We start from the raw sequence: 19,545 nt of genomic DNA, 5'->3' as shown, positions 1-19,545 counted from the left end.
CACAAGTGTCATACAGAATCCAGGAAATCCAGCACTGCCACTTGCAGCTGGGTGTGGAACCAACTTGTAGCCTTGGAGCAGTTTTTTCTTTTTAAAATAGTATTCCAAGTGTGCAATTATGCAGAAAGGTGGCATGAAGGCTAAGATCATCTCTAGGAAAAGGTTACAAGCAGGCCTAAGCTCCTGTGCTCACTTCCCTCATGGGAGACATCAACAAAATCAGGAAACTGCATTGTTCTTTGAACTTGAGTTAATCCCTGGGCTTTGCTGCTCAAAGACTGGGCAGAAGCCACAACTCAAGTAATTGCAGAATCTCGCTGTTTGGCTGTTCTGCGTTCTCTGAAATGGGAGTGGAGCATGCAAGCTTGAGGCTCCTGATCTCACCATGAGGGAACAGTGTCAAGAGAAACAAGCTACAAAAAGGATTTGGAGTTCTGAGGAATCACAAATGCTCCTTGCATACATCAGTGAAGAAATTGCTTCAAGTTTAACTAGCGGGAATGGTTAAAGCAGGAGTCATCATGTGGAATGATAGTGAAGTGCCTACTCCTGGGTCCATAGCACATGCACGACACTGAACAAAAACAGTGCCACATTTGCAAGTCTTTCCTTATGTGGAAATTGCTTTGTATGCTCAGTTGGCAGAACATGAGACTCTTAATCTCGGGGTTGTGGGTTCCTGCATAGCAGGGGTTTTGACTAAATGACCCTCGCGGTCACTTCCAATTCAACAATTCTATGATGCGATGCCCAACGTTTATTGACAGTGGAGCTTTAGTTACCAAAGCCTGCTTTACCTCCATGCTTATGGCACACAATTCTTGGTCCCTACATTAAGGGGACATTTAAGCATAGGGAAGCCATGGTCATATGAAAGCAAGCCTGGAAGCAAATGAAGCCCATTGTCTTGCCTCTGGTTGGCAGCACCGAACGTTTAACCACCAGGAATCTCCCTCTTTGCCAGTGGCTTCACCCTGCTGCCTTTCCCAGCTCATCCACACTGCCAAGACCCTCCCCAGTCCCAACCCATAATAAGGAGCTCCATGCCGTTCTTTCCGTTCATGCCAATAATTTATTGAACCGGATGTCTGTACACAGCCAAAAAACCTAAGAAAGAAACTAACACACAATGTTGGAAGGGACGGGGGGCAGTGATGAGGAATGGGCATGGGGAGGTGGGGGGAAATTATCCACAGGCTGCACCCTGGCTCCCCAGGGGGCGGGACCTTCAATCCTAGAGCGATCTGAAGATGGAGAGGGAAATGGGGTTTGGGGCAATCATTGCAACGTTGCATTAAGAAAAAAAAATTATAATCTATTTACAGGGAGAATGGTGAAAGGAAGCCACTGAGGGGGAGGGATGGGGAGGAAGAGATGTATTTACAGCAGGAGAGGGAAAGGGCATGGAATTAAAACTTGTCTTCTCATTCCCTCCCCTCCCACCCGCTTTGAGAGAACATCCCCCCTCATCCACCCACATCATTGATTTGCAGTGCTGGGAAGCAGACGCGGCTGAAACTCGGAGCAAGCCCTGCTGTAAATTTATCCACCTGCCTGGGGAAGGAACAGCTCCCAACGCCAGCCTGTACTGAGGGCAAGGGGGGGGGGAGGATTTCCCACAAGAAATCCTGGTGCCATGACGTATGGGAGGGTTGGAAGAGGAAGGTGCGGTTGGCCGTGCCCCCCTCACAGTCCAAGGCAAGGGGGATAGGAGTTTCTTGTTCCCATTAAGAGATTGTAGTGGAGGCACAGCCAGCAAAATGATGAGGGGAGGGAGGCCTTTCAGGGAAGAGGAATAGTCCTAATTCCCCACCTGAAAGTGACAAGTTGAATTTTATTGGGGTTAATAAGAAAACAAAAAGGGGGAAAGACTGACCCGCTTAAAAATACAGCATCCGTGTTTCAGAGGCAGACAGGTCTGGGGTGGGAGAGGGACACCCAGTGAGGGATCAGACCGCTGTGAGGGGGCCACAGGGTTGGAGTTCGGGGAGCGTCGGTGACATGAGACTGGAAATAAAACATTTTTTGTATCCCTCGGGGATGTTAAAAACAAGAGCAAGTTAAAATCGAACTGGGCCATCCTTGGGAAAGGTGGGAAGGGAGGAGAGAAATGGGGGTGGGGTGGGGTGGCAGCTCTTGGGTCTCTCCCCTTCCCCAGAGGCACCAACCTTGACTGCTTTTGAAAAAGGGAGCCCTTAAGCCATGGGATTTTTTTCTGCCCTCTCCCCGTGCCGAGGCATCATGGGACAACATGGGAGGGAACCGCGAAGTGATTCAGGGAGACAGGGAATTCCGCCCCCTCCCCCTTCCCATCCAAGTGGCCGTCTCGTCTCCGATTGGCCTCCCCACTGGCCAACGGGAGGCAAGCTCCACATGATCCCCCAGGCCACACCGTTGCTCCCCCCCCCCCACCGTTCACAGTTCAGAGAAGTCCATGTGGGTGGCCTGGAGGGTAGGGGGTAAGTGGAGGGAACCTGCCCCCCGGCCCAGCAGCCCCTCAGGATGTGTTGGCGATGGGTCCTGCTCCGTCTCCGGGCGTAACCTGGCTCCTGTCGGTTCCCATTCTCCCCTCACCTGCAGAGAGAGAAAGGAAAAGCCTTAGGCGTAATACTGAACCCTCTACTCCGTTCCCAAAATGCATCAGATCATCCTTACTTGAGCATCCGTTCACCACTGAAAGTAACCCACCCAAGCCCATGATTGTTCTCGCGCCAAATCTCAAGAGGATGAAGGCACTCACTGTGCGAAGTTGTGGAGCCAGGCACACTTCCCACCGAGCTGGCCTGGGATCGAATGTGTGGTGGAATGAGGTTTGTGTTCAACCCTGGCTGGATGGATAGCTCTGCAAGGGAAGAGAGACTGGATCAGCCATACAGGTATCTGTCAAGGGATGATAATTCTTCATACATCTGATGAAGTGAGTTCTAGTCCACAATTACAAGAGAAAAAATAGGGTGGGGGTGTTTCAGGTATTTCCCAGAGGTTCCGAACTGTTGTTAAGAGGGTTGAGCTTGAGAGGTTCTTCTTAAAAGTTCTGATCAAACAGTTAATAGAAAATAGGAGAAAGCTCGCTGAGGCCCACAGAATTATTAACCACGTCACTCATCCAATATTGGTGTGGGGAGATGCTGGGAGTCTCGCTGGGAGTAGGGACAGGTTAGCTACCTCCATTGTGGAGAATACATGGAGTGCGACGTGGCACTGAGTCTCAAATCCTCAGTGAGTTAGGGACTCCCCCTGCACGTGGCAACAGACTCCAGCAGACCGGAGTCAAGAAGGCGGTTTCTATACATGCCGTAGAGGGAAGCGAGGGGCAGATTGGGCTTGTCAACCCGGGAAGGGAGCCCATCTAGGTGCAGGAAACTCTTATCTTAAACCTCCGCTGCCTCACAGGATATCTTAAGAAGAAGAAAAGGCTAAGGAGTAAACCCTGCACAAATCTGGAGCGGAGTCCCTAAGGCTGTTGGATAGCACCTTGTACAACTCTTTCCAGCAACTCCTGCAGCCAAGCTGGTCCCAAACATTGCTCTACTTTCTTTTGGGCCACATCAGCCAGTGAGGCTGAGGGTGGGGGGTCTTATCGTCTGGGCAGTCCAAGACCTCCATGCACACTGCTCAGAGTTGCACCCCAGGGAGGTCAGGTTGGTGCTGCTAACAGTGGTTTGACCTGACCCCCGGAGGTGCACAACCATCTTGGGGGACGAGCTTTATATTACTGACCCAAAAGCAGGGATAACAAGGACCCAAAATGGGGAGGACAATGAAGCAGAAAAAGAAAAACTGTGGAGAGGAGTAGCAGAGTAAACTGAATAATCAACATTCAAAAGCATCCACTCAATTCCTAGCTCAGCGAGGCCACGTCTAGCAAATGTTTTGTGCTTCCTCGAGGACCCTGACAATAGGCCTTCTTCTCTTCCCCTCCCTGACACCCCCCTCAACCCCACCACTCTGCCTGCTTTCCAAGATGCCAACCACTTACCCACAGGGCTGAAGTTGAAGAGGGGGGGCAGGTCGCGGCCGTTGGGCAGCCGAGCATTGGGCTCGCGCAGCTCGTCGAAGAAGCTGTTGGCGCAAGCCTCCAGTGGGGAGAGGCGGGTGGCGGGCGTGTACTCCAGCAGCCGGCTGCACAGCGAGATGGCCTCCAGCGGCGTGCGGGGCTTAAACACCTGGCATGGGGGGGGGGCAGCAGAGTCATCCACAATGCAATGCAGCTCCCACTCCCCTTCCCACTTGAAAAATGCTACTTGAGTTGCATGCAAGGAACAAGTTTCACATGTGCATTTTCTGCAATATGCCCACCTTTATCACAGCCAATGACTTTTAAGCAGAGAACTGCCGGAGTCCCTGGTAAAAGTCTTGAATTCGAGTAGTGTGCGCTCCCAAAGACAGCACAACATAGTGGCTAGAGTTATGTAGCCAGTCTAGGGATATCGGAGCTCGAGCTCCTGTCCAGTCTTGAAGGTTATCAGGTGACCTTGCACCAGGACCGCTCTTGTTTTCTCCCTCGCTCTCTAACCTACTTCACAGGTTGGCTGTAAGGATAAAGACCTTTTTTGACAACCTGAGCTCTTCATAAAGAATGGTGGGATAAATATGTATATTTGCTGTCAGATCGCAGCGTTCCCCAAACTTGGGTCTCCAGCTGTTTTGGGACTAGAGTTCCCAAGCTGTGGTCCAAAAACAGGTGGGAGACCCAAGTTTGGTAAACACTGACATAGATGGAATTATTTTTTCTCTCCTGCTGCTTCACAAGGTAAGACCCTAACTGGTGGGTTCAAGTTACCAACTGCAAGCAATTAGGAGGAACCTCTGGAACGTACAAGGTAACGGAGAGTAAAACCTGTGCCACAGCCTCCCCAAGGAGCTAAAACTCCCAAAACTGTCCCTCTCCCTTGAGCAGCATTGGGGAGCCTCAGGCTTAACTGGGCCCACCTGCACTACACCCAGCATTATGCGCTGTCAAGCATGAGGCAGGTAAAGGTATAGCTGCACCAAAAGGAGGTTTGCTGGCAGTGCCAATCAGCCGGCTGCTGGGGCCTGCAGAGAATGGTGCCCTGTGCAGCAGGGTGGGAATCACCTGATGGCTGTTGTGCTGATTGACAAGTGGGCAGCCCCACCCACCTGCCCAACCTGGCCCACCGGGTGTGGAGTAGGGTGACAGGGATCCAGTGTAGAAGATGCCATTCCCCAAGCCTGTGCAAGAGCCTCCCCCCACTTTGAGCAGAGGACGACAACATTCTCAGGAGCCTCCACCTACCCCAGAATTTTCCCCATCATCTTTACCTTTATCCAGGGGTGTGCTTTAATCTGGGGGAACTTGAACTCCGTATAGTTGGGATTCATCTCTCGGATCTGTTCTCGCGTTGGTGTCCCCAACACCTTTGGGGGGTGGGGAAGAGAGAAAGAAGGGAGGGGGGAATGTCACACTCAACCGTCGCAGAAGGGAAACGTATTTTAGTCACAAAGCATGTCAGGATGACTTCTCGGTTCTCCTCCCCTACCCACAATGTCTTACTGGCATTTCGATGGGATGGGAGGAATTCTGTCCAAATGAAGGGTCACAGACTGGTCGGACACAGAGGGATGGTGGGAGGAACCAGCTGGGGAAACCCCAAAGGAAGAAGGCTCAGAAGCCTGGCGAGTGGTGGTGGTGGGACAATGATGAGTGATCAGGGGGAGAAAAGGAAGAAGACTGGGAAGAGGAGGTGTCAGAAGCTGAAGAGGTAACAGGGTTTAGTGAGCAGGGCGAGTCTGTGGCAGAGGGAAGTGCAGAAGCGGAAGGCGGCCAAGAGGCAGAGAGGAGTCCAGCTGGGGAAGAGGCAGATGTGTCTTCCCCTCCTGCTGCAACTAGCTCCCTTCCCTTGTCTCCCAGAACCAGGAGAGACATGAAGAGGGCGGAGAAGTTAGCTTCACGCAGGTGCAGTCTCAAATTGCTTGGGGAAAACCCTAGTGAGGAGGGAACTTAGGCAGCTGTGGGGAGCAGGGACATTCAGTCTCAGCAATGGCTTCATGGGGCAAGATCTATCTGCCAGAGATGAGTTGCTGCGCTCATTAGGCCTGACACGCCTGTGCAGATCCTATTCTCACTAGTAAAGAGTTAACTCCAACTTGCTTGCAGTGATTTACTGCTGGCTCGCTCCTGTCATGAAGGGAAGGATGACCCATAGTCCTCTGTTTGATGTAACAAACCCTTTCTAAGCAGGTATGTCCATTTTATAGCATAGGAGAGAGTACGTCAGTGGCCTTCAAACTGTGTTCTGGGTGGGCTTCAAGTTCTTTTCAGTGGCTCCTCATTGACAAGATTAGCAAGCAGAGACTACTGCTTCCCCCACCCCAATACATTTTGTGCACCATCACCTGTCTTCTGTCACATCGGTTGCACATGAAGGTGAGGTGTGTGACTACAACCCACACAAACCAAGCAGGGGCACACCAGAATTCATTTGCAATGCACAGGGTTCACCAGGCAAGAGTAGTTTCCTGAAGGATGTTTGAAAATCACTGAGGGAGCCCACAAGAGTGTCTATTTGAATACTTGAGCTGGAGTGGCCCAGCAAGAAAGAATAAGTGATCAATTTGTTACCTTGATGATCTCCACCAGCTGGTCCACTCCACTGTCCCCAGGAAATATAGGCTGCCCCAGAAGCAGCTCTGCCAGCACGCAGCCAGCAGACCAGATATCTAGGAAGGAAGCAGATGGGGACTTTATTGAAAGCTGGCCTCCTGGGAGGGAAGCAGCACCCCATGCCTAGAAGTGGAAGTCCTCAACTTTCTCCTTTTAGCAGTGGGTGGGCAGAGGAGAGAGACTCCTGTCATAGATCAGAAGTAGAGTACAAACTCCGCATGTGGTGGAAGGGACCCAGGTTGGATCCTCCAGCATCTCTAATCCAGCTAGTAAGAGTATTTTGTCTGAAACTCTGGAGAACCACTGCCAGTCAGTGTTGGGAGCAATGAGCTAGATGGTGCAGACTCTGGAAGGCAGCTTCCTTATAGCAAGAATGGGGAACTTCTGGTCCCCCAGATGTTCTTGGACCACAACCTCTGGGGCTGATGGGGTGGGGAGTCCAACATCTCATAATGGATGACGTTTCAGACGTTTCGGGGCATTACAGAATTCAGGAAAGCTTTCTTCTGTCAGCCACCAGGTCCCACTCACTTGTTACAATGAGAGGACATTCACTCTGCGGAGGCATCTGAACCCCACAGAAATGCAAAATGCAAGGGGGTGGGTAGGGTCAGGCACTCACCTATGTTTGAGGTGTAGTCTGTGGCTCCAAAGATGAGCTCGGGAGCACGATAGTAGCGAGAACAGATGTAGGAAACGTTGGGTTCTCCTCGCACCAGCTGCTTTGCACTGAAAAGGGAAACAGAGTATGGGTGGCTGAGATAAAGACGGCGTGGTGCGGCAGTTAGAGCAGATGGTTCTCAAACTTTTTTTTTCTATGGGCCACTCTTTCAGAATAAAACTTTGCTTGTGCCACTGAGAAGAAATAAACTGGAAAACACAACTAGGATTGTCCTCAACATCACATGATGCTCTTGCTCTCATCGTGAAAATATATCTATGTGTATTCTGCAAAAAGAAAAAAGAAAGATACTATACTACACTGAAATGTTTGAATGTTTCTTTTGACTATCCTTGAATCTTCCCACCACATTTGCCATCATCTCCTGCCACACCAGTGTGGCACATCGCATCCTTAGAGAACTGAGTTATAGTGTCAGACTAAGAGACCTGGGGTCAAACGCATCCTCAGCTTTGAAGCTCAGTGAGCTTCCGCCAGCTGCACTTTCTCCCTCTCCCTTTCAGCCTAACCTACCTCACAGGATTCTTGTGAGGATCATAGAATCTTACAGCTGGAAGGGACCAAAGGGTCCTCTAGTCCACCCCCCTGCAATGCAGGAATCTCGGCTAAAGCACCCATGGCAGATGACTATTCCAACCTCTGCTTTAAAATCTCCAAAGGAAGGAGAGTCCAGAACCTCTCGTAGGCGTCTGTTCCACTGCTGAACAGCTCTGTCAGTAAGTTTTTCCGAATATTTAGTCAGAATCTCCTGTATACAACGTATAGCTCATGTAAATCTACTCTTTGATTAAGGACATTTTAATAACCACCTGCTGAAGTCACTAGTTCACCAATTAAATGAATTAACCGAACAGCTTGCATAGTGTAATAATTAAGGTGCTGGACTAGGACTGGGGAGACCCAAGTTCAAATTGCCTTGGGCTGGCTGTTCACCTTTCTCTCCATCTCAGAGGGCTGATGAGGATGAGAGAAGCAGGGGCCCAAAGTATGTTTAAGATTGTTACCCATAAAGAGGTCAACCAGCATAAAACAACACCAAGTAGCTGCTTCAGTAAGTTATGAAAGCAGCATGAAGTTCGTCGGCTGCAATGTAAGCTGCCAGTCATTGTAAGATGAAAGGGAAGGGAGGAAAAAGATGGCCTATGGCCACAAAACCAGGGTGGATAAAACTCAATGGTTTTTTGATAAATAAATAAAATCAGGTTTTTTTTATTTAAATCAATTTTTTAAAATCTAAATTGGATTTTTAAAATGCTTTTGTAGGAAAAATATTTTTAAAGATAGTTTTCTATTTAAGTTACATTATAGTCCAGAGTATTCATCAGGAAATAAGGATTTGTTTTAAGTTTTTCAGTCCAAGTTTTTTTTATATAAAAATTTTTTTAACCACATCAGTTAACAAACATGGATACATATGCTATGTTATTGTTTTAGTTAAATAAATCTTTAAATTTTTTATTAAGCAAATGATTATTTTTCTCCTTCCAATAAAGTACAGCAGAAAAAGATGCCCAAATATAAACAGTTAACTTATTAAACCTCACAATAATTTCATAATTATCTATCTATGTATTTCTAATTAGTATAACCAAATCAGCAGTTTTTGATATAACTGTAAAAACTACTCTGAAAATTTATTATTCCAAAAATGAAACCTTCATCTGGTTGTAAATATTACTATTATACCAGCAAGAATGAGTCTTTCCTTTAAAAATGATTTAAATCAAGTCTTGCTTACTAGTGATTTAAATCGATCTGATTTAAATCAAATCCACCCTGCACAAAACACACAAAATTGTATGTAAACCTGCACCCTGAACTCGGAACCCCAACTAACTACTGTATATTCTGGCGTATAAGACTACTTTTTAATCCAGGAAAATCTTCTCAAAAGTCGGGGGTCGTCTTATACGCCGGGTGGAGAATCTGCGGTCGAGTATATCTCAAATTCTATATTTTAACTGGAAAAGTTGGGGGTCGTATTATACGCCCAGCCGTCTTATATGCCGGAAAATACGGTATGTCAGCCAGCTGTAGCCTTTGTTGATTAAAGACTGGAGCCTATGAGTCTCCATTTCAACCCTGAGATGTCACAGGGTGGTCAAACTGGTGAAGGGGAAATGTCGGTCAAAATGTGAAGAGAAAGCATTGGGAAGGAAGGAGGAAGGAAGGAAGGAAGGAAGGAAGGAAGGAAGGAAGGAAGGATCTAATTGGTAGAGAAGCCTCATTTTAATATCTGATGTTTTCTTGTATTTTTAATTTTTTTATTGAAAGCCGCCCAGAGTGGCTCAGGAAACCCAGCCAGATAGGCGGGGTATAAATAATGAAAAATTATTTATTATTATTATTATTATTATTATTATTATTATTATTATTATTATTATTATTATTATTATCTGAGGCCTGTAGAATGATGGAGCTATGCAACAGGGAAAAAGGAGGCATGAGAGGCAGCAGAAGTTGAGTCGCACATATGGGTATGAAATAACCAAGCAAACCTTTGGCTGAATATTTTGAGTAAATTATGGGTCACGGACAGAAACAAGTCTACTTGTGTATTTGGAGCACCAGGGTGATTTGCACATCCATCACACAAGGACCGAAGTCCATTCTATGGGGGCATGTGTGCTGGGAACAGCCGCTTCCGTGCCTCTCTCACCTGCCAAAGTCACAAAGCTTCAGTACTGCTGTGTCGGGGTCCACCAGTAGGTTCTGGGGTTTGATGTCCCGATGACACACGCCTTGAGAATGGATGTAAGCAAGACTGCGGAACAGCTGGTACATGTACACCTAGTTGGGGGAGAGGGAGGAGACAGGCTTTTAGGTTAAAACAATAACTTAAATGATATAATGCATACAGAGGTGTTTCACTCAGAGACCCTGGCTCATTCATGGGTGGGGATGCAGCAAGTTAAAAACGCAAGCAAGGGAAAGCACTTTGGGCTCAACCTACAACCAACCTACGGCATTTAATGCCATGGATGATGCAATGGCTGTCAGCATGTGACTTTGGAGCCAGGAATGGGAACCCTATGGATGTGGCCACCCTCAGATGTTGCTGGACTCCAAGTCCCATCAGCCCAAGCTGGCATGCTCCAATGGCCATGGATGATGGGAGTTGTAGTCCAGCAACACCTGGAGGCAGCCACAGGTTCTCCATCCTTGAACTAAAAGTTTTGCGGTGGTGGCAAGAGGAAGACTGTCCTGTTGCCATATGCTAAGCTGCTCCAATTCTAAACTAAGGGCAAATCAGAGAATCTCAGGAAGCCATGTGTGTGCGTGTGTGTGTAAAAACAGCCAACGTCCAGCAGAGGTGAAAACAGAGGGAGGCCAACAGAGGCCAACAGAGGGAGCAGTCTCAGGGGGAAAGAAAGCAGGCCAGAGAGAGAAGCCTAAGACAAGAGGAAAAAAATCAAAGAGAACAGGCACACACACGTATCCCATTCAAGAAGGCCAAAGTTCACATATTGATTACCAAACAGCCATCTTCTGGTAGCAACTACCAAAAGCTAGGCGTTTTCTTTAAAATTCTGTTTCTGGTTTGTTATTATGCATCTATTTGGACTGTTGTTATCCTGATGTTTCATTTTTTTATTTTGCTTGCATTTTGTTAGCCGCTTTGAGCATCTGCATTGTTGGGGTGGGGCGAGCGGGTTAGAAACCTCAATGTAAAATAGACTGTGGCACATGGACATGATGTCCCCTGCATTCGCTCTGAAGGGCGGCACTCTGCAAATGCATAAGATTCTCATCAGTGGCTGTCATCCACACGAACTAATTAGCACTGGGTTGTATCCAACTGTGGAAAGGCTCTTTGATCCAGCGGAAGCTTCTGTGAATGGGAAAGGGGGGGGCAGAGGTGATTTATGTAAATTTCCCCTTTTTCCTGCAGCTCCAGCACCATCTTCCACACTGTTCAAAGGGTCCCCCAAACCACTGGAGGAGATTTGAGGAGGGAGCATGAGGGGAAATCAACAAAATCACATCCCCCTCCACCTTTCTGTTCACTGGGGCCTGTGGTGGCTTAAAGAGCCTTCTGCCACCAAGGGAAACAGATACAACCCCATATCTCCACGTTCAACTACAATATATCTCTGACTCCCAGCTACCATGGTTCAACAACACAAATGGGCATCACTGCCACATCACAACCATGAACCTCACTTTGGCCACTGTTGGGTGAAAAAACGCGTCACTGGTCTGACCCAATCTTGCCATTCATATTCTTAGGGTTCCCTACAATCAGAAAAGCTACAGTGACTTGTGGCATGGCACCTATTTTATTTACACACTGCCTTTCTAGGATAAAAGAAAAAAGAAAATCGAACTCAGGGCTGCTTCCAAATAAAAACAGAAACTGCAAGAAAAGTAAAACAAAAAAAACACAAAATCAGCAGTAATCGAAGAAAACAGAACCACAGAAACCTCATCTATGGAGAAGCTTCAAAAGGACTGGAAGTGCCATTAAAATTCCAAATTAACTGAGAAAAGGGGTGGGATCAGGAAGGGAAGTCTATTGATGTTTAAGATACATTTTATAGGTCAGTACAGATACTTAAGCAGAGATGTTATTCGCTATTGATAGGGAAACCCCACCAACAGACGAACTGCACAAAGACAAGGTACCATTCACAGCATATCCCATCAGAAGGAGCAGGAAAAGGCCCTTCCCTGCCCTCAAAGACCCCAGGGAGCTACTGCCAGTCAGACAAGATAATACTGGGCTACAGGGACCTGTAGCTTTACTCAGTATGAGACAGCTTTATATGAATGTAAAGGTAAAGATAAAGGGACCCTTGACCATTAGGTCCAGTTGCGGACGACTCTGGGGTTGTGGTGCTCATCTCGCTTTACTGGTCGAGGGAGCCGGTGTACAGCTTCCGGGTCATGTGGCCAGCATGACTAAGCCGCTTCTGGCGAACCAGGGCAGCACACGGAAATGCTGTTTACTTCCCCACCAGAGCGGTACCTATTTACTTGCACTTTGACGTGCTTTCGAACTGCTAGGTTGGCAGGAGCAGGGACCGAGCAATGGGAGCTCACCCCGTCGCGGGGATTTGAACCGCCAACCTTCTGATTGGCAAGCCCTAGGCCAGTGGTGGCGAACCTTTTAGAGACAGAGTGCCCAAACTGCAACCCCAAACCCAATGATTTATCACAAAGTGCCAATCCGCCTCAGGGCAGGGGGAGGCCTGGCGGAGGGCCGGCGGGCGGGCGAGGCTCGGGGCCCCCAAGGGGGGGAGGGCGACACCAGCCCTGCGAGGGAGGCCGCCCCCTTCTGCCCCCTCCCCCGTCTCACCAGGCGGCGCGGGCGCTGCTCCTCCACACCCCGGCGTTTCTCGGCCCCGCCGCGGGGCTCCCTCGCAGAGTGCAGCACCCAAAACACGCAGCCGCGCGCGCCACAAGGTTCCACCGCCCGGCAAGCGGTAGGGGCGGGCGGAGCGCTTTGAGACACCGCGCCGCTCGGGAGACCCCGCCCCCTCGCCCTCGCGCCGCAGGGCCTAGACCAGTGGGGCGATGGCGCGCGTGCCCACAGAGAGGGCTCTGCGTGCCCACTTGGGCACGCGTGCCATAGGTTCGCCACCACTGCCCTAGGCTCTGTGGTTTAACCCACAGCACCACCCGCGTCCCTTTTTTATATGAATGTACACATATAGTATTTTAGAAGTGCAAAATAGTTAATGGAGTCTAAAAATTAGCTAGAGACAAAAAATGTGTGTTATCCTGTTCCATTTGGAACAATTTTTCATGCTTTATAGTTATAGTGATTTTTTTTTTTTGTTTTTACAAATTGCATATCCTGTCATTGTAACCCATCCTGGGTTCCCATTGTGGGAAAGGGCAAGTAAGAAAGTACTAAATGAAAAATGAAAACCTCACCCCATTCACTCAGAAAGGTTAGCAAAAGAAGGAGCAAAGGTAGCTGTGCTTGGGAAGGGGAAACATGAGTGCCTCAGGGAAGGGCTGGGGAGCCTTTAATCCTCCAGATATTTCTGGATTATTATAATATTTATTTGTATCCCTCCTCCCCCCCCACCAGGACTCAAAGAAGCTTACACAAATTAAAACAATACAGATAAAACACAGAAGGTGAAGAATGTATAAAAGGAACCAGTTAAAAAGCAATTAAGACTGTAATAGTATTAAAACAATATAAAACAGATCTATTAAAATTCAGATCTAGTAAAAAGAGCACAGCTCTACAGTACTTAAAAGCCCTTTCCCTTAAAACAGCAACAACGGACTATAATGTCAGTCATCCTTAACCACTGACCATGCTGGCTGGGGCTGATGGAAACTGGGATCAGTGGATGTTAGCAAATTGGTTTTTCCCTTTCCTTTATAAGAAATGGGGGGAACCTTCGGTCGTTCAATGTTGATGAACTGTAACTCCCATCAGCCCCAGAAAACATGGCAAATGGCTATAGATGAAGGAAGTTGTAATTCAATAGCATCTGAAGGCCCAAAGGTTCCACACACCTGCTACATAACATGCAATATTTAAAATCAGAGAAGGGGGTAGGTCCCAACACTTCTTTTTCCTTACAAGCTAACCTTGGGGTGAAAGGCAGGCAATAAATTAAAATAATATTTTTGTCATCCCTTTCCGACAGGGACATTTCATTTTAAAACGAGGGTGTTTGATGCCACAAACTCAATGACGGTGCACGTTCTCGATCTGTGTTACTCAAATAAACCTTTCAAAAACGATGGGAGATCCCAATCGACTTTATTAATACCCGAGGCACATTGCAAATTCCTGAGGAGGCAAGAAAGAGCCTTCCAATTATGCGCATTAAAATGAGAACACATGGGGGGCTCTTGCCCATTCAAAGGACGTAGGGGACACAAGACATCTTCTGGCCCTTGCCATCTTTCCAGGACATCTTTTTTGTAACCAGGAATAGCAGCTCCATAATGGGCCCAGGAGCTCGCCTGTCTGCATCGCATTCATTACACCCAGGACTCTCCCATGTGCTGTCGTTGTACAGCATGCAAAATATGACATTATGGGCACTCAACTCCTGCTTCCAGGAAACCTCAACTTTCAATTAAGTAAGTTTTTAATAAATAATAATAATAATAATACTTACTATTATTTATTAAATTTATACACCACCCTTCATCTAAGAACCACAGGGTAGTAGGCAACTCCATGAAGGACTAGCTATGATGGCTGCTTATTTATTTATTTCATAAAAATCATATACCATTTGATTATAGAAAGAAAACCTCAAAAAATGAAAGAATAAAATTGTCACTAAAAAATTTTTACAACCATAATTAAAAACATACAAAATAGAAAATTCTTTCCAGTAGCACCTTAGAGACCAACTGAGTTTGTTCTTGGTATGAGCTTTCGTGGTATCTGAAGAAGTGTGCATGCACACGAAAGCTCATACCAAGAACAAACTCAGTTGGTCTCTAAGGTGCTACTGGAAAGAATTTTCTATTTTGTTTCGACTATGGCAGACCAACACGGCTACCCACTTGTAACTAAAAACATACAGAAGGTTAAAGCCACAATAGAATAAGACTAAAACAATTTAAAACTCATGCAAACTTTCTAAATGTCTGGGCAGGCTTATCTAAATAAGGATGCCTTCAGCAGGCACTGAAAAGAATACAATGAAGGCACCTGCCCGAAATCAACAGGCAAGGCGTTCCAACGTATTGGTGCTGCCACACTAAACGATCAAGTTCTTACAGATGCGGTGGAGTTATAATGTGGCAGCTGAATATGTTTTATGTTCTACCTCTGCTGCCATAAGCATTGCGCCTTTGAATATCAGCTGCTGGGAATCACAGGTGGGAAGTCCTGCTTGCAGGCTGTCCTATCCGGTTGGCCCCTGTGAGAATGGGAGCGCTCAGCAAGGTAGGCCTTTGGCCTGATTCAGCAGGCTCCTCCCACAACGTGAAGCAAAGGTTCGTCCTTGGCTTCCCAATCTTAGTTTGAGCAAAACCACCCCGAGTTCAGACGCAATGCTGAGTCCGGGATGGTGTTTTGCTGTTCTCACTCTTGCTAGGCAAGGTGGGAAGAGAGAGCAAAGCATGGTTCATTGCAATGTGCAAATGTGGTCCCGGGTGCCACTGTCTTCTTGGGCAGGGCACATTTTGAAGCAGGAGTGACACTCACCTTTACATAGATGACAGGGATGGTCTGTTTGGCTTTGGTGAAGTGCCGGGCGACACGATAGACCGTCTCGGGCACAAAGTCCAGGACTAAATTAAGATAAACTTCATCCTTCTGCAACAGATTGAGAAGAAGAGGGAAGTGAGGGAACCGCCAGACCAACTCCACCTTACAAACGACAGTGGGCAACATGGAACCCTGAAGATACACCTGTTAGGACTGCCCCAACCCTAGCTTTCATCTCGAAAAGATATACAGGCTCTCATATATTATAAAAAGGACTTTTACATAAAGAGCTCATACGGTTGCAGCAGTGACAGATAGAAGCCCTACAGGAAAAATGAGGGCTTAATTTTTAAAACGAGAAATGTGCCGCATGCTCCAGCTTATCTGGAAGGCAAAACTCAAGTCCCAGGTGCAGAGAGGGCAGCTGTTGCTTCCTCAGCAGTTAAGTACTACGTATTTATGCTCAAAGGCATTCTGCTATTTCCAGGTGTTCTTGAGTTCAGCTCCAGCAATGAAAATGCATCCTGTAGCTGAGCTCTGATGAGATGTGCTTCAATTAGACCTTGGCAAAAACACCAAAGGGCTGGAAACAAAGAGGTCAATTAAGAGAAGTCTCAATTTTGTTATCGCTATTAGCTTTGCCTGCACCCCAACAGCCAGGATGTAGGAAGTAGCACAAAGGAACACAAAGCAACCACTATTGCCACTTCGGATTACCAAAGTAGAGTAAGACTATCCTGTATAGAGTAAGAACAAAATGTCGACAATCCTACTGTGGCTTTCATCATGCCAATCATATGAACTACATACTGCTAAGTCATCCATATTCGCTGTAAGCCTTTCCCCAGTGGACCCTCTGGTATAAAAGAGCCAGAATGGAAGGGCATAGCAAATAGACTAGGACTGAGGAGACCCAGCTTCAAATTCCCATTTGGCCGTAGAGCTGAATGAATGACCTCAGCATCGTCTTTGTTCCCCTTTGGACTGATGGCACTTGCAGCCCAAAACATCTGGAGGGAACCAGCTAGGCAAAGGCAGCCTTAGCACAGCTGCTCTCTCAGCCTAACTCAGGAGTGAGGAATCTGCAGTGCTCTAGATGTTGCTGGACCCGCCCCCAACTCCTATCAGCCCCAGCAAGAGTGGCCAATGGACAGGAACCAATGTTGCCAGACATCCTGAATGAACCATTCTCCATTTCCTCCCCTGTCCATACCTTCTCCCCACTTGAGTAGAAGAAATACCGCAGGCGAACGATGTTGCAGTGATCCAGCTTCCTCATGATCTGCAGCTCTCGGTTCTGAAAACAAGAAGATTGAGGTGAGCTACAGAATCCCAAGAGGCAAAATCAGCAAGACGCATTGACAGACTTTCCTTTTCAACGCACCTTGAAGCGTTTATCTTGAAGCACCTTCTTGATAGCAACCAGCTCCCCGGAATCTGCTAGTCGGGCCTGGTAGACGACCCCAAATGACCCATTGCCGATGACCTTGATATCAGAATACGAAACTTCTTGGGGGCGGTCGGGGCCCTGACCTGGTGTGGCCACCACAGTGGTCACCTTGCCGCTATCTCCTGGAAGAAGGGGAATGTTTGAGAAAAGGGGTGAGAGTTCCAAATGCTGCGGAAATCTCAAGCACCACTTGACTTCCGCTCCACAAACACATATCCACACCCTCCCCAACACAACACAATGTCAACATGCTCCAAATAGGACACCATTAGGTGAACCTCAGCACCCCCAAGCTGCTTCATCACTGAGTCCAATGGCCTACACACCCGTAACCAACAGCTGGTGCCGAACACACAACATTCCTAAGGCAACCCAAATGAGTAACCAAAAAATGTCACATCGTAACTTCCTACGCTACAGCTAAACCTTACAAAGCACTTGATGATAGGGACCAGTAACTGCATACCCAAAACCTGATTTTTAGGTGGGGTGGTTGTCCTTTTCCCAACTGGTAATCCAAAGGGGGTGGACAGCAACACTCATAAAATATCCTTTGACATTAAGATCCTTAGAGGCTCTTGGTCTACACCCACTCTTCTCAAAGTACCATTGCTAATTGATGGAATTATGATTATGCCCCTAAAAGCCAAAATTTTCATGCTGCACATTGCTTCCCTTCTCAGTGTCCAGCTAAGCCTCAGCCTCTTTTCACCCAACACCTCCGCCCCTCACTATCTTTCAACCACACACCTGCACTGCCTTACCTGTGCTGCTACAGCCACGCCCATTCTGAACTGCCTGTTACCAGGCAACCAGACCCTGCTCCAATTCTCCTTGCTCTTTCACCCAAGCATTAGTCCTTCTCCCTCCCCTTCATGGTCCAGCCCATCTTTCATTGCAACCCGCTCCTGGAGGGCACTGTGTCATTCCTACGCAAACTAGCTCATCTCAGCACCAGATTGGCACTAAGGAAAGCTTAGACAATTCCAGCAGCCGTCACAGGCTGCCTCCTTCAACCCCATGGAAATGAACACCCCTGGCTACCCTTACCAACCTCCCAGCTTCGATGATTTCATCCTGACGTCACCAGTATAATTCTGGACCACTTGTCCAGCTGCTGACCTCAAATAGCCTTTTTCCCAGAGCCCTAGTCCCACCAGCTGAGAACCTCAAGCCCTTGCAGATTCTCCCTGCACCAACCCAGGCCAACTTTTCTTCTGCAGGTGCCCAGTGACCCAGCTCTCTCCTGCGCTAGTGCCCGTTAGCAAACCCCTCCAAAATAAACACACACCTCCTCAAACCTAAGGGGCACATTTCCAACCTGTCCCCTCCTCGATTATTCATTCATTGGTTAGGCTTATATCCCACCCTTCCTCCCAAAGGAGCCCAGGGAGGCAAATAGGACCCCCGTCCCCCACTCCCCTTTGCCTAAACCTCCAGAGCCCCCAAAACTGGCACCACCCCCAAGAGCAGGTGTGGCTCTCGGAGACTCCTCCCTACCATCCGATGCCAGCCACCCCAAAAGCTGAGCACCCTCAGATACTCCCCCTCGTCCCATTTCTCCCCACATCTCCCCCTCCTTTGTCCCCGCCTCCCAAGCTGTCGCCCACCCCCCACCCCCACTTCCCTAGCACCCCTCTTTTCTTTCGCCCTTTCCCAACCTTCCCCCCCCCACCAGCCCCCTGCCCTTCTCCTCTTCCTCTGGTCGATTTCATTCAAGCCACCCCTCCCCCTCCCCCACCCATTCTTTGTCCCCCCTCCCCCTCCTCCACTGCCACCCCCAACCCAGGTACTTACGGCCCAGCTTGAGCCCCGGGAAGGAGCCGACTGCCGTGCTGGTCCCGCCTCCCCCCGGCCCAGGCCCGGCAGCCCCCCCGGGCTTCCCCCCCGGCGCTGCCCCCGAGGTCGGGCCTGGCGCGGCGGGTGCTGTGGCGGGAGCCCCGCCTGACGGGTCTGCGAAGGAGCTCGTTCGGGGCCGGGAAGAGCCGGCGCTGCCGCTGCTCATGGTGAGGCCGGGACCGGGGAAAAGGGAAGGGGGGCCGCGCTGGCTGGCTGGCTCCGTCTGAGGCGGCTCGGGAGCCGGCCCAGCCCGGCCCTGTCGCGGGAGCGGATGGGAAATGGAGTCCCAGCCACCATCCGTCTCGCTACCCGCTAACGGAGGCGGGACTCCATTTCCCACAAGCGGCGCCGCGGAGGCGGGGCGTTCGGCCTCCTGCCGAAGGTCATGATGGGACATGGAGTCCCCTGGCCACGAAACGCCCCGCTGCCCGCTAGCGCCAGAGGACTACACATCCCAGGATGCCGAGCGCACCGTTGGCCGGCCGCCGCGAGGAAGGATGGGAGATGGAGTCGCTCGGCGCACAGCACGGCCGCACTCCCCAGCACAGAGCGCGAGGGAGGGACTGCGTTTCCCAGCGTCCCCCACGCGAGGACGGCTAACCTATCCGGAGACGCGAGCAAAATGACCCTCTTGTGAGGCGAAGAGGGAGGCTGGGAAGGAAGCTCGAGCCTTCCCGTACGGGAAGCCAAGAGGGTCATACAGAGCCGCGGGGCGGAGAGTGTCGCAGACGCCGCTCGGCCACCAGAAAACCAAGAGAGACTTAACCTTGCGCCCATCTCGCTCTGATATCCATTATCGCTTCAAAGCC

General features: G+C 48.9%; 1 protein-coding gene across 2 annotated transcripts; it reads right to left on the bottom strand.

Annotated features, from left to right (window-relative positions):
• Nucleotides 1-1,052: 1,052 nt before the first annotated feature.
• GSK3A (glycogen synthase kinase 3 alpha) lies at nt 1,053-19,545 on the bottom strand. 2 transcript variants are annotated; one of them, XM_033158295.1, is made up of 11 exons: nt 19,503-19,545; nt 16,832-17,019; nt 16,661-16,744; nt 15,445-15,555; nt 9,967-10,097; nt 7,248-7,354; nt 6,584-6,681; nt 5,284-5,379; nt 3,980-4,166; nt 2,741-2,842; nt 1,053-2,574 (listed from the first exon to the last, which is right to left on the bottom strand). In XM_033158295.1, exons 1-11 carry the CDS (start codon nt 19,528-19,530, stop codon nt 2,498-2,500), a joined length of 1,209 nt encoding a protein of 402 aa, XP_033014186.1. In that variant the 5' UTR covers nt 19,531-19,545; the 3' UTR covers nt 1,053-2,497. The 2 variants fall into 2 exon arrangements, with proteins under 2 accessions (XP_033014186.1, XP_033014185.1); XM_033158294.1 differs by lacking the exon at nt 19,503-19,545 and adding an exon at nt 18,695-19,133.

The sequence above is a fragment of the Lacerta agilis genome, chromosome 8 (genome assembly GCF_009819535.1).
Source record: "Lacerta agilis isolate rLacAgi1 chromosome 8, rLacAgi1.pri, whole genome shotgun sequence".
Classification (NCBI taxonomy): domain Eukaryota; kingdom Metazoa; phylum Chordata; class Lepidosauria; order Squamata; family Lacertidae; genus Lacerta; species Lacerta agilis.
Note: the sequence above shows the minus strand (reverse complement) of the source record. Positions and strands in the feature narration are given on the sequence as shown.

What these genes read in the sequence shown, in the direction of transcription:
- GSK3A (XM_033158294.1), bottom strand. Translation starts at nt 19,133, where the DNA reads ATGTCCCATCATGACCTTCGGCAGGAGGCCGAACGCCCCGCCTCCGCG. An exon ending in TCCCTGTCATCTATGTAAAG is followed by an intron (nt 10,098 to 15,444) that starts GTGAGTGTCACT and finishes TCCCCCAACTAG; the next exon opens with GTGTACATGTACCAGCTGTT. An exon ending in CTTCAACTTCAGCCCTGTGG is followed by an intron (nt 2,843 to 3,979) that starts GTAAGTGGTTGG and finishes CTTCCCTTGCAG; the next exon opens with AGCTATCCATCCAGCCAGGG.